Raw genomic sequence first — 15,070 nt, forward strand, 5'->3', positions numbered from 1 at the left:
CCTTCAAAGATTAGAAGCTCAATGTCCTTGTTCGAAGCTTATTCGGGCGGTACTGTCAGAATGCAACTGTGTCAAGACAGTCCCCGAGAGGGTTTCAGTATTCGAGAGACTTAGTGTTGAAACGCCAAAACCAAGGCATAGGCGTTTCCAACGAAGAAGAATAGTGGTCAAAGACGGTGAACATTCGAAGGTCACCGCCAACATGACCAGCAGAGGGACATCGGTAAGAGATGATCTCGAGACAATTCTGAAAGCATCGCGACCTAGAACTCGTCTGCAGTCCGGAACTATACAGCGTGCAACGTATGGTAGGTTTCGGACAAGACTTCCTTCAGAAGATGAAGAATCAGATGCAGGCTCTGCAGTGGCGTCGGACAACACTGTATCCAGTGAAGGACAACCTCGCGAGGCACTTATGATAAGTGCGGAGCAAATAGCAAAGGTGATTGAAGACGCCTTAACTAAACAGCAGGAAACCTTCAGGTTCGAAATGCAGATGGCCGTGCAAAACATGAGAGAAATGCACGATCAGCAAATCCAGGCATTGACGAACCAGCAAGGCGAGCCAAGTCGTCGTGACCCGGTCAATCAGGAAGGCGAGGGTACAAATGCAGATCACAATGCCACTAATCCTCCCATCAATGCAGGGGGTGGTAACGAGAACGCCAGTGAAGATACAGGTGAAAGCTTAAAGCTTAAAAATCTCGAGAGCAAAATCAATACGTTGATTTCCGCTCAAGAGACAAAAAAGACAGGCATTCCTTGTCCTTACCCAAGGGAGTGGGAATCAATCCCATATCCGGCGAAGTTCAGTCTAATTAACTTCACGCCGTTTAATGGGATGGGTTCCCCTACTCAGCATTTGATATATTTCAAATCGCACTTGGGAGTCATCTCTGGTAATGAACCTCTGATGGTGCGGTCATTCGTTGGCACTCTTCGCGGAGCCGCCTTCGATTGGTATCGTCGCCTCAAGCCAGGGAGCATAAACAGCTGGGACGACATGGAGTCAAAGTTCCTCGCAAACTTTTTCGACGACGACACCTAAGTTTCTATCGGATCGTTGCTCGATGAGAAGCAGAAGGACGGAGAGTTGGTCGACACCTTCGTCAAGAGGTTCCGCAACAAGGCGATGAATTGCCGGGACCCGATCACCGAGGAGTTTATACTCCAGACCTGCCACAACAACCTCTCGCTGGACGTGTTGGAAGCAATGGGCACGGCACCATCCAAGACGTGGAAGGATTTGAAAGTCCGAGGGGAGCAAGCTGAACGGTTCATCAAAAGGAAGAAGGCGGAGAGAGGTCAACCGGCAACAAATCCTCCGAAGCAGAACTTCAACCAAAGAGGGAAAGGTAAAGCTCAGTTTAATGCTGTTGATGCTAACCAAACCTTTCAGCTGCAACCTCAGCAGAAGCAGCAGCAACAAGTCCCGCAAGCACCACAGCAAACCCGTGGGCAATGGCAACAACGGCCTCAGAAGCAGAAGTCTTCAGAGCCTAGGTTTCCAAAGACATACTCCTTCAAAGACGACGAAGTACCCGGCATTTTCAAATATTTGTTGGAGAACAACAAAATTCAGTTGCCAGCTGTAGGCGTATAAAATTGCCTATAGGTCCCGTTACACAGCTCGACGACGCCGATTCGACAGAACCGACCATCGGACGACGTATTCAAGCACGACCATTAGTCCGCAACACCGAAGCCGGATAATTACGCGACGAAGTGGGATAACGAGGCCACGAAGCCGACGAACCGCACGTAAACAATGGAATGGATCCACTCGCACGCGGAATCAAACCAATGTTTAGGGGAATCACCGAGTCATCTAAACAAGAGCGAACTCGGATAGATCACAATCAAATCAAGATCAATTCCAGACTCAAACTCAGAAGTGGAATTACTGCCAAATCTGGAATCAAGTCAACAAATCGTTTCCAGACCAATCAACCACACAACCGAACCGAAGGTCAAATCAACAAAGGATTGAACCACAAACGACGGAACCCGAAAACGACGAAACTGACAAACACCCGGGGACTCGGCCGAAACCGAGCCACCCACCCTGAGGTGGCTCGGCCAAGGCCGAGCCACCCATGGGTGGCTAGGCTCAGAACTGTGCAAATGCACAGTTCTGAGTGCCTATAAATAGGCCTTGTGCTCATTTGTTTCAGAGGTTGGAAATTTTGGAGAGAGGCGAAGCCCTGCTGGATTGAAGACTCAGATTTAAAAAAAAAGATCACTACTTTGAAGGCTTGGAGACTTGGACTTTCAGATCCGGTGCTCGGCGATCACCAACGCCAAATAAGGCAGGAGTTCGAGAGGATTGGATTTGAGATCTACACGATCACACTCCGGATCTAAGCTTGGTTCTTAGATCCCGAGATTCGAGCGGTTGTTTCCTTGGTGAAACAATCCCTCCCGGCTATTATTCCCTTGGTGGAATATTACCCGTCATATCGTGTAGATCCGACCGGATCGAGATCACGCGGTGGTCCACGGCAAATAACCCCGGCGCAGGCAAAGAACCCACACAAAGCGAGTGACCGCAAAACAGGAGCTCGCGATTCGTTCGACAAACAAGGAAACAAAGTTGTAATTTTCATTTCTTTTTATTTGATTTTCGTTGTAACCGGATCTTATAAAAAGACCGGATCTTTGTAATCGATAAACTATTACAAGAAGTGTACAACAGAATCATTAATGAAGAAGGCAACTGTTTTTCCCGCGAACAATCTGGCGACCACAGTGGGAGCCACCGATCTCGCCGACGAGATCGTTGCATCGCAGCCGCGGATCCTGATCCCGGTCGAGGAGGAGGTCGAGTACGAATTCGACTAACAAAAGTTCGAGGAGTATCTGTCATCCTCGTCCGAATCCACCTCCCCTCGCAAGTCCAAGTCTCCAAAGCCCTCTTCCAAGAGAAAACTTCGTTGGTACGAAGAAGTTGAAGCTGCCAATGAAGATCTCGCCCCGCTGAATGCCGAAGTCGCATTGGGTGAGATCCCTCCAATTTCCAACCAGGTCGGATCTACTCTGGCCAACCCTTCTGCCGCAGGGGGCGTAGTGACTCTCTCGAAGAGAGCCCGCCAAAGGCAACGGCAACGCCTTGCGAAACAATTCGCAAAGGCCATGGAATCTGTTGACGGAGTTCGCTACAAGGCGAATCTGAAGAACAGAAGAGGCGAACGACCTCAACAACCGATGAATGGCAACTCTTCAAAGCCGCCAACGAACGAATGGATCCGCGTCAAACGGAACCGATCAACGCTGGAAGAGCGCATTCGCAAGCGCCGCGCACTATCAGCGCAGGCACGGGCTCAAATTGAAGAAGTCCGTAGTAGGCTGCAGAAGGAGGTGGCAAAGAAACCGCCCCCAACCCGCCAAGTATGGAGGCCGAAATCTGAAACGGCGATTCAGGTTAAGGCACAATCGTTACAGCCTTCGAAGCAGGTTCAATCTCCGGCGAGCCAACTCAAATCGCCGATAACCCCTACAATTGCTCCGGGAGATCCTGCGGAACCATCCCGAAGAAGGAGGTCAATTTTGGAACGCCTCGGTCCAATCCCCGATGAAAGAGGCAAAGCTCCAATTCAAGATCGTTTGGGCCCGATAAAAAAGCCCCGAACGACTCAACATGCTGAGGGTCGCTATCATTCTCAGCATGACAAGGAGTTCAAGGCTACTGCGCGCGCCAATTTGCGCATCGAAGTCCAGGAACATGCTGAGAAGTCATGCCCGCAAAGGCATGTTTCGAGGCGTGTAACTCTTGAAAGCCCAAAGAAGGCGATTCGCTCCCAGAAGGAAACGTTGTCATCCGATGACGATAACGTTATACCTGGGAAATCATGCCAACACGCGATAGGTTGCTCCGACTTTCATACGGACGAGCTGTACTATCGTGCTGGGGGTACGGGCAGAGCCAAAAAGAGGAGTCCTCGAAGGCTCGAAACTCAATGCCCCTGTGCCAAGCTCATTCGGGCGGTATTATCGGAATGTAACTGCATCAAAGCAATCCCCGAAAGAGTCTCGGTGTTCAAAAGGCTCAGCACTAAAACGCCAGAGCCAAGGCCTAAGCGTTCCCGACGAAGGAGAGCGGTGGTTGAAGATGGAGAATTTCCAAGGGTCACCGCCAATGTGACCAACAAAAGGACTTCAACACGGGATGATCTCGAGTTGATTCTGAAATCATCCCGGCGTCTAACCCGTCTGCAGTCCGGAGCCATCGCGCGAGGGACTTATGGTAGGGTCCGGATAAGTCCACCTTCAGAAGATGAGGAATCAGATGCATGCTCTGCGGTTGCGTCTGATAACACCGTATCCAGCGAAGGAGAACCCCGCGAGTCATTCATGATAAGCGCGGAACAAGTGGCCAAGATGCTCGAAGATGCTATGGCCAAACAGCAAGAGAACTTCAGACTCGAGATGCAGATGGCCATGCAGACCATGAAGGAGATGCATGACCAACAAATCCAAGCACTGATGAATCTCCAAGGCGAACCGAGCCGGCGTAATCAAGTTGTTCAGGATGTTGAGCATACAGATGCGGATGAAGCTCGCAACGCTGACGACCCTCCCATCAACACAGGGGGTGGTAATGAGGATGCCAATGGGGATACAAGTGAAGACTTGAAGATCAAAAGCCTCGAGAGTAAAATCAATACGTTGCTGTCTGCTCAAGAAGTGAAGAAAACGGGCATTCCTTGTCCATACCCAAGAGAGTGGGAATCAATTCCCTATCCGGCGAAGTTTAGTCTAATCAACTTCACGCCATTCGATGGAAGGGGTTCCCCCACCCAGCATTTGATTTATTTCAAATCGCACCTGGGTGTTATCTCTGGCAACGAGCCTCTAATGGTGCGGTCATTCGTTGGCACTCTTCGCGGAGCCGCCTTCGATTGGTATCGTCGCCTCAAGCCAGGTAGCGTTAGCAGCTGGGACGACATGGAGACCAAATTCCTCGCTAATTTCTTCGACGACGACACCGAGATATCCATCGGAACGTTGCTCGACGAGAAACAAAAGGACGGGGAATTAGTCGAAAACTTCGTCAAGAGGTTCCGAAACAAGGCGTTGAATTGCCGAGACCCAATCACGGAGGAATTCATTCTCCAGACCTGCCATAACAACCTTTCGCTGGACGTGTTGGAAGCAATGGGAACAGCGCCGTCCAACACCTGGAAAGACTTGAAGGTCCGAGGGGAGCAAGCCGAACGCTTCCTCCGAAGGAAGAAGGCTGAAAGGAACCTACCGACGGCTAATACTCTGGACTCAAACTTCGCCTCTCGTGGTAAGGGCAAGGCACCTGCAGCTGCTGGTGGTGCTAATCAAACGTCGCAACAGCAGTCCCGGAGACAACAGAAGACTTCGGATCAGAGGCCTCAAAAAGAGTACTCTTTCAAGGACGAAGATGTTCCAGCCATCTTCGAATCTCTCCTTGGGAGCAACAAGATCAAGCTACCACCTGTCACAAATCAGGAGGAAGCTGACAACACGATGGATCCAAAGTACTGTGCATACCACAGGAGGGTCGTTCATCCCACTAAGGATTGCTTTGCTCTCAAGAATATCATTCAAACCTTGTTTGAAGCCGGCGTTATAACGCTAAGGTAAGCCGATTGAGAACGGCAACACTCCGATAAGTATAAGAGTATAAACTGCTCCTTCCTAAACTCCGACCGGTATAAGAGTATAAACTGTTTCCTAAAACTCCAAAGAGTATACGAGTATAAACTGTTTCTCAATCCTCCGATCGGTATAAGAGGTTAAACTGCTCCCTAATACTCCAACAGGTATATGAGTCTAAACTGTTTCCCCACTTTTGGCGGGAAGTGCCTGGAGAATATTAAGCTAATGTTCTTAAGGATAACCCGGTTAAGTAACTGATAATAATGTCTGAACCAGTTCCGCAGAGGAAACTGGGGGTGGACGATTTATGTAACGGGAAGTTCCCAAAACCACAGCAATGTAATGAATAAGAACTCCCATTCAAATTCTCACCGCGTCTGTGCACTCAACACTCTCTCTGTTAGAGTCTGGACGTAAAACTCCCGCTTGGTCAAACCTTCCGACAGTCAGGGCCAAAACCAAAATCCCCTCTCGATTCCTTCAATGAACGAGAGGCCCACAAATCGAGTGATCAAACCTTCCTACAGTTAGGGTCACCTCAAACCTCCCCCGTGGTCAAACCTTCATACAGTTAGGACCAAAACCACGATTCATTCTCGATAAACGAGAAATTCATCTTTAGTTCGGTAATCAAACCTTCCGACAGTTAGGGTTATCCGAATCTTTTTGATTCTCGGAGTGGAGATCCCACTTTTAGTTTCACCTTTCCGGATTCTGGGGGTGGAGATCCCACCTCGAGTCTCCTTTCCTTCTTTGATCGGGGAATAGAATATAAAATTCTTCCTTCCCCACACCAATCCTTTTCGGAGAATTCAGAACCCGATTCTAGGAAGTTTATCCCGAATCCTAAGCAGGGATAAGTCTGCGCCTAACACGCGCTGCCGGTTTAGTCTTTTTCCGCACAAAAAGACACCAGAGTTCGATTCTGGGGTATTCTATCCTGAAACCTAAGCAAGGATAAGTCTGCGCTTAATCCGCGCTGCCGGTTAGTTCTTAACCGTCAAAAAGAACACTCGTCCACATATTCAACATTGTGGCAGGATGTTATTAATAACACCAAAATCCATGCCTCACACGCATGGGGAATTTCATCCTGAATCCTAAGAAAGGATATGCCGACGCCTAACATGCGTCGCCGGTTTAGTCTTTCTCCGAAGAAAAAGACACCAGAGTTCGAGTCTGGGGTATTTCATCCCGAAACCTAAGTAGGGATGAGTCAGCGTCTAATACACGTTGCTGGGTAGCCTATTCCCATAACAATGGCGAAGTCTATGTATTCGACATCATAGCACAAAGTCTCGGAGAATTCAATCTCCGAGCACAACGTTACATACGAACGGATTTAAAATCTGTATGCTAGCCCGATTCAAACGGTAGTCGGTAAAGGCTAATCAAATCCGTTTAAATCAAATCCGTTAAAGGCTTGGGGTTAGCCAAAAATCCTAAAGTCAGCGCCTAACACGCGTCGCCGGGTAGTCTATTCCCGTGAGAAAGACGAAGTCTACGTATTCGAAGTCGTAGCATCAAGTCTAAGGGAGTTCATTCCTTTAGCACAACGTCACATGCGGAACGGACTTAAGACAATCCACATGTAAGCCCGATTCAAACGGTAATCGGTAAGAGCATCTCAAATCCGTTGAAGGCTGAGGATTTGCCAAAAAATCCTAAGTCAACGTCTCATACACGTTGCTGTTTAGTCTTTTCACAGGAGAAAGACGAAGTCTACGTATTCAATATCGTAGCACTAAAAGAGTTAACTCTTTTAGCCTAACGTCACGTGCGGAACGGACTTAAACAATCCGCACGCTAGCCCGACTCAAACGGTGGTCGGTAAAGGCTCATCAAACCCGTTGAGGGCTGAGAATTTGCCAAAAATTCTATACATGCGAGTCATTGACGCATCAACTTTGTGAGTTGGTCTCGTGACTCGAGCATCCAACGACTTTGGGGTAAGATCCACGCTCCAATTCCTTAAGAGCTTAAACTGTGTGTACTCCAGCAGACGTACGAGTATAAACTGTGTCAAACACCGGACAACGTGTCACGATGAAGCCTGGACGCCGGACAACGCGTCACAACGAAGCTTAGACACCAGACAACGTGTCACGAGAAAGCTCAAACGCCAAACAACACGTTGTAAATTCAGCGCCGATGACTGATGGTTAGTTCTGTGTTGAAGCAGCAAACTCGAGCTAAAAAAGCAAGAAATCAAGAATCGACTTCACATTCGAAATTCCGACAGACGGTCAGACAATAAATGCAGCACCGAAATACTTACAGGCATTCGACAAAGCACCGGATGACCTGGAGGACTGAAGGAATCAAGAACAGAAGCCACCCTCGTCGTTACCAATTGAATGATGAGACAATCACATCTAAAGTATTCCAGACTCTTCTATAAAAAAACGAGACTGAAATACTTTGGAGGGGGTATCTGTAGGCGTATAAAATTGCCTATAGGTCCCGTTACACAGCTCGACGACGCCGATTCGACAGAACCGACCATCGGACGACGTATTCAAGCACGACCATTAGTCCGCAACACCGAAGCCGGATAATTACGCGACGAAGTGGGATAACGAGGCCACGAAGCCGACGAACCGCACGTAAACAATGGAATGGATCCACTCGCACGCGGAATCAAACCAATGTTTAGGGGAATCACCGAGTCATCTAAACAAGAGCGAACTCGGATAGATCACAATCAAATCAAGATCAAGTCCAGACTCAAACTCAGAAGTGGAATTACTGCCAAATCTGGAATCAAGTCAACAAATCGTTTCCAGACCAATCAACCACACAACCGAACCGAAGGTCAAATCAACAAAGGATTGAACCACAAACGACGGAACCCGAAAACGACGAAACGGACAAACCCCCGGGGACTCGGCCGAAACCGAGCCACCCCAGGGTGGCTCGGCCAAGGCCGAGCCACCCTGAGGTGGCTCGGCCCACACTGTGCCCGAGGCACAGTGAGGGTAGCCTATAAATAGGCCCCCTATTTGTTCATTTGTAAAAGGTTGGAAAATTTGGAGAGGCGAAGCCCTGCTGGATTGAAGACTCAGATCTAAAAAAGATCACAACTTTGAAGGCTTGGAGACTTGGACTTTCAGATCCGGTGCTCGGCGATCACCAACGCCAAATAAGGCAGGAGTTCGAAAGGATTGGATCTGAGATCTACACGATCACACTCCGGATCTAAGCTTGGTTCTTAGATCCCGAGATTCGAGCGGTTGTTTCCTTGGTGAAACAATCCCTCCCGGCTATTATTCCCTTGGTGGAATATTACCCGTCATATCGTGTAGATCCGACCGGATCGAGATCACGCGGTGGTCCACGGCAAATAACCCCGGCGCAGGCAAAGAACCCACACAAAGCGAGTGACCGCAAAACAGGAGCTCGCGATTCGTTCGACAAACAAGGAAACAAAGTTGTAATTTTCATTTCTTTTTATTTGATTTTCGTTGTAACCGGATCTTATAAAAAGACCGGATCTTTGTAATCGATAAACTATTACAAGAAGTGTACAACGGAATCATTAATGAAGAAGGCAACTGTTTTTCCCGCGAACACCAGCAATCGTGGATCAGGAAGGAGCAAACAAGGTGACGGACCCAAAGTACTGCGCGTACCACAGAGCGGTCCATCACCCTACGAGGTCGTGCTACCACCTCAAGGACAAGATCCAGGCACTCATTGACTGTGGCGTTCATAACCCCCGAGCCCGCAAGAATGTGGCGCGAGCAAAAACGCAGTATCAGATCAGTTTCGCGATCGATACTGTAGGCCGTATAAACGCTTATATAGGCGTCTTTACACAGCTCGCGCGATGATTTCGACAAATCCACGACGTTACCGCAACGAACGAACTAAAAGAGCTACAAAGCTCAACCGAACCTGCATGTGAGAACAACGTTATCGTTGGGGAGTCGACGGGTTCTTCCAACCAAAATGGATTTAAGCTCACAACACCGACTGGTTTACTGGGCCAAATCCGAATCAAGTCACACACACAACAAAATACACACCGAACAACGGACAAGAACAACCGGTAAACAACGGACAACGAAAAAGCCACTGCGGCACCTCGCGCCACCTAAGGAACTCGGCCCGCCACACCGAACTAAGTGCCACGGAGCCACCGACAAGGTGGCCGGCCCAGAGCGGAGCACCCTAGGGTGTGTGCGCAATCGAGCACCTCCAGGGGGCTCGCAAGGAGCCGAGCCACGCCTGAGGTGGCTCGCAAAGCCGAGCACCTCAGGGTGGCTCGCCAAGGCCGAGCACCCTGAGGTGGCTCGCACAAGCCGGAGCCACCCCAGGGTGCTCGGCATAGGCCGAGCCACCTCGGCCCAAGGCGACTGGGTGGCTCGGCAGCGAGACTTGCGCTCAAACTGTGCAAACGCACAGTTTCTGAAGAGCCTTATAAATATCGGCCACTGCTATCCGTCATCATTCGTTGGAGTGCTTCTGATAACTTTGGACGAGAGGCCGAAACTCTGCCGGATTGTCAACCTTCAACTCGAGATCTGAAGGCTTGAAGACTTGAGACGGATTTGATTCTTAGCGAGGCCCCAGCACGAAAAGGCAGAGTTCGAGGAGAGTTAATCCTCAGATCTAACGTCGTTAACCTCCGATCTAAGCTTGGCTCTTAGATCCCGAGATTGCGAGCCGCGGTCGTTTCCTTGGTGAAACGACCCTCCTCGGCTATTACCTGGTGGATAATAACCCCGTAATACTCGTAGATTCTGCTTGAGTCCAGATCGACGCGGTGGTCCACGTAAGCAACCCCGGCGCAGGCAAACAACCCCCCAGAAGCAAAAGACCCGGCAAAACAGGATCTTGTGATTTGTCGAACATAAAAGAGAGAAGTGTAATTTTGATTTCTTTGTTTATTTGTTGATTTTCATTGTAAGCCGGATTTATAAAAAGACGCGCTCGTCTTGTACTGCAATAAAGTTGTTACACTGAGTGCAAGGGAGTCGATAATGAAGAAAACACCAACTTTCCCCGCGAACAATCTGGCGACGACAGTGGGAGCCACCCGTATCTCACGCTGAAGATCGGAGCGTCGGCGACCGCGATCTCGATCCCGTCGTGAAAAGGAGGCAAAAGAATCGACCAGACCAGAATACGAGGAGTAACTGTCCTCCGTCTGATTACCTCACTTCCCCCAATGCCAAGAACGTTCAGAAGTTCTCCTACCAGGAGAAAAGGCCGTTGGTGCAAAAAGTTGAAGCCACCAAACGGACAGACCGTACCCAAGATTACGAGCGCCGAAGTTAGCTCAGGTAGTCTTACCGCAAAACAATCGAAGCAGGTCAAATCCGCCGTCGAAGGCGTGTGATTCCTCATCTAATGAGAGCTCGCAGAGGCAGCGCCAACGCCGTGCGCGAAGCAGTTCGCCAAGGGCCATGGAGTCGTTGACAGGGGTCCGTTACCATGCGGCGATCGAAAAAAAACATACGAGGCAAACAGCTCTCAACAGCCCAAATGAAGGTGTTCCTCCAAGCCATCAACAATGGAGTGGATTCGTGTCAAATCGGGAACCGCTCGGACATTGGAGGAACGTATCCGCGCAAGCGCCGCGCATTATCTGCGCAAGCGGGGCTAAAGCTGAAGAAGGCCCGGCCTCGCAATGCTATCAGCGTGATGGTGGCCGAAAACAGCCATTGACTCCAAGTTTGAAGCCGAAGTCTTGGAGCGTTCAGTACTAAGGAGCGAAACCCACAACCGCCAAATGTTAACCACCGGTCAAATCAATCAACGGCCGGTGATTTTCTACAACTTGCTCCCGGAAAATCCCTGGCAGGAACCATCCCAGGAGAGAAAGTCAGTTTGGAGCGCCTCGGTCCTATTCCAAGAAACGAGGTATAAGCTCCAGTCCAAGAACGTTGGGCACCGAATAAAAAGTCCCAAACATACCACATCTGAGGTCGCCGCAACCGCAGCAATTTGGAGATAAATTCGGCGCCCAATGCGCACGAACTTTGCGCATAGAAGTACGGCAGCCGGGGTGCTCGGAGGATCACGCTCACGAAAAGGCGGCGTTTCAAGGCGTCGCGATTTCTGGACTGGCCGAAGAAGATAAACCATCCTCAAGAAGGAAAGTTGTCGTCTGATGACGACACGTTATACTGGGAGAAATGTGCCAAACACGTCGATGGGTGCTCCAACCGCAACGGACAGACTGTACTATCGTCAAGGGGGTACGAATAAAACCAGAAGAGGAGCCCTCAAAGATTAGCAACCAAATGTCCTTGGTCAAGCTCATTCCGGCAGTACTCTCACAGAATGGCAACTAGTATCACAGACAGTCCCTGACAGGGTTTCAGTATCGGAAGACTTTAGTGCTCGAAACGCCAAACCAAAGGCATAGGGTTTCCAACTGAACGAAGAATAGCGGTCAAAGACGGTGAATCACCGCGGAGGTCTCCCACATACCAACAGAGGGAACGTCGATACGAGAATGATCTCCGAAACAATACTGAAAGCATCTGACCTAGAACCCGTTCTGCAGTCGGAGGAGCCATTGAACGACAACCTAGATGGTAGGTTTCGGACCGACACCTTCAAAGATTGAAGAACCCGAGTAGCCGGTTCGCGGTGCGTCAGATAATACTGCTATCCAGTGAGGACACCCGCGAGGCCCTGATGATAAAGTGCGGAACAGACTGGCCAAGATGACTGAAGTCGACCCGCTTGCAAGCAGTAAAGAAAGTTTCAAATTTGAGATGGAATGGCCATGCAGCAGATGAAGAAATGCATGACGAACAGAATCCAAGCATTTGGCGAACCAACAAGGCGAGCAGAATCCATCGTAACCCGATTAATCTGGAAGATGAGGATGCGAATGCCGTATACCAATGATTACTCCCATCAACTCGCAGGGGTGGTAATGACGAAGCTGGCGAGAAACCAGCGGAAAACGCTGAAGATCAAAATCTCGAAGGCAAAAATCAATACGTTTGATTTTCCGCTCAAAGAGACAAAAAAAGACGGCTTCTTGTTCCATTACCAAAGGGAGTGGGAACAATCCATATCGCGGGCGAGTTCAGTCTAATAACTTCACGGCCGTTTAATGGGATGGTTCCCCTACTCAGCATTTCTGATATATTTCCAAATCGCCTTGGAGTTCATCTCTGGTAATCGGAACTCTGATGGTGGTCATATTCGGTTGGCACTCTTCGCGGAGTCGCCTTCGATTGTATGCGTCGCCGTCAAGCCAGGGATGCCATAAATTACTGGGACGACATGGAGTCAAAGTTCCTAAAACGCAAACTTCTTCGATTGACGACACCAGAAGTTTCTATTGGGTCATTGCTCGATGAGAAGAGAAAACGGGGAGTTAGTCGACATCCTTCGTCAAGAGGTCCGCAACACAGGCGACTGAATTGCCGGGAACCCCGATCACTCGAAGGAGTTTATACTCCAGACCTGCCACAGACAACCTCTCGCTGTCGTGTGGAAGCATGGGCACATGGTAAAACACATCTCAAGACGTGGAAGGATTTGAAGTCGCGAGGGAGAAGCTGAAGCGGGTTCATCAACAAGGAAGAAGGCGAGAGATGGTCAACCGCAGACAAATTTCCGAAGGCAGAACTTTCACGCAAAGAGGAAAAGGTAAAGCTCAGTTTTAGATGCTGTGATTGCTAACCAAACCTTTCAGTTGGCAAACCTCAGCAACAGCAGCAGCAACGGGCACCGCAACAGCACACACAGCAGGCAACGAGCGCCACAAGCAATCCCCAACTCATTGGCACAGCGGTCCCAGAAGCAAAAGTCTTTGGAGGGCAAGGTTTCCAAAGACCATACTCCTTCAAGACGAAGAGGTGCCGGCATTTTTAAATATTTGTATGAAACAACAAATCCAGGCTGCCAGCAATCGTGGATCAGGAGGAGAAACAGGTGAGCGGACCCAAAGTACTGCGCGTATCACAAGAGCGGTCCATCACCTAACGAAGGTCGTGCTACCACTCAAGGACAAGATCCAGGCACATTGACTGGGCGTTATAACCCCAGAAGCCTAGCCAAGAACGTGGACGAACGCCGTATCAATCAGTTTCGTGATGCGGCTACCTACGACCTTGGTTCGAGCCAAAGGCACAATCAACAAAGTCGGATGAAAGATCGGTGAACGACGACCCGCAGTGGACTAGCGCAAAAAAGGACTTGTGCCGCAATCACTCCAAACGGTGAAATCCCTATGGTTCACCCGACCTTAATTGAAGATGAACAATGGCCGGAATCGTCATTAAAAAAAGAAATCCAAAGGAAGGGAAGTCTTGTCTGTGAGTCTCTGCTATCCCGGAGAACTGACGAACGAATCTCCACCTTCCTGGTTCTGAAGAAAACACGAAGCTTTTGCGACCGGAGCGGGAAATGATACCATACAATTATCCGCACCATAATGAGCAGGGGGTGAACAGAGCCGGGACCAGCCACTAACTCTCGACGGAGATGGGATGATTGCAAGTCCACACCGGTAAAGAAGCTCTACGAAACGGTGAATAAACCAAAAGAGAAGAATCTTCAGGAGTGCAAAATCCGAAGCAGCCTCGTTCAAGTCGCCCGATTGGAAGAGACCAAAACGGAAAGGCTCAAAAACTCCGCAAGTCTTTGAGTATAATGGCTCAACTAGCCAACATTCCACACGAATAACGCTGTATGAATTGTGCGATATCCAAGAAACAGGGAGGCCCTACAAGAAGCTTTGGCAATGCAGAGGTATTTCTGACCAAGTCAAAGCCGGTGCATGAACACGCCAGAACCGCTGAGTCACAAGTGCAACATGGCGACTAAGAACCTTCCCTGCATCACCTTCACCAAAGAGGATATGCAACGCCAAAATTCGAATCACAATCGCGCTATACTTCGTCGATACAGATTGGTTCCAGCGACGTCAACCGGATGACCAGTCGATCGCGGGTTCCCGCTGTGAGACATTTATGCATCTTCGGTCTGATTGGCCACAACCTTGGCATTCCGGTCAGCAATTAGCGTCTACAGGCACGGTTATATACCGATTCAACACGACAGCGGTCAAGGCGCTTTGTCAAATTCGGGTAAAGTGCCAAATGGGCGATTTGAAGACAGAGGTACGTGCTATGTATTGATGCTGAAAACCCTCATATAACTTACTATTGGGGTCGGCCTTTGGCTCCATAGTAATGTTATAAGTTGCCCTCTACCTTACATCAGTGTCTGAAATATTGTCGACACTGATGGAGAGTTAGACGGTGGCTCGCGGATTAAGCAGACCATTTAAGGGTTTGAGAATATTTCACTGATTCCCAGTCCTTTATGGTAATCGAATCCGACTACAGAACCATCGGCACAGGCGCCGGACAAGGGAGAAGAACAGACTCCGGAAGCCAGGATTCGATTACAATGGTGGTTTTGTTCTAAATGACATTGTTACCCTTGTTAATCAATTTGACGTAGC

General features: G+C 49.4%; 1 protein-coding gene across 1 annotated transcript in view; it reads left to right on the forward strand.

Annotated features, from left to right (window-relative positions):
* The window catches only part of LOC109834878 (20 kDa chaperonin, chloroplastic-like), a 19,066-nt gene continuing 4,198 nt past the window's right edge, over positions 203–15,070 (forward strand). Inside the window, exons 1-2 of the mRNA XM_020402895.1 lie at positions 203–483; positions 13,295–13,533. Of these exons, the coding sequence (XP_020258484.1) occupies positions 203–483; positions 13,295–13,533 (520 nt within the window). The remainder of the gene's footprint in view (positions 484–13,294; positions 13,534–15,070) is intronic.

Source organism: Asparagus officinalis, chromosome 3 (assembly GCF_001876935.1).
Source record: "Asparagus officinalis chromosome 3, Aspof.V1, whole genome shotgun sequence".
Classification (NCBI taxonomy): Eukaryota; Viridiplantae; Streptophyta; class Magnoliopsida; order Asparagales; family Asparagaceae; genus Asparagus; species Asparagus officinalis.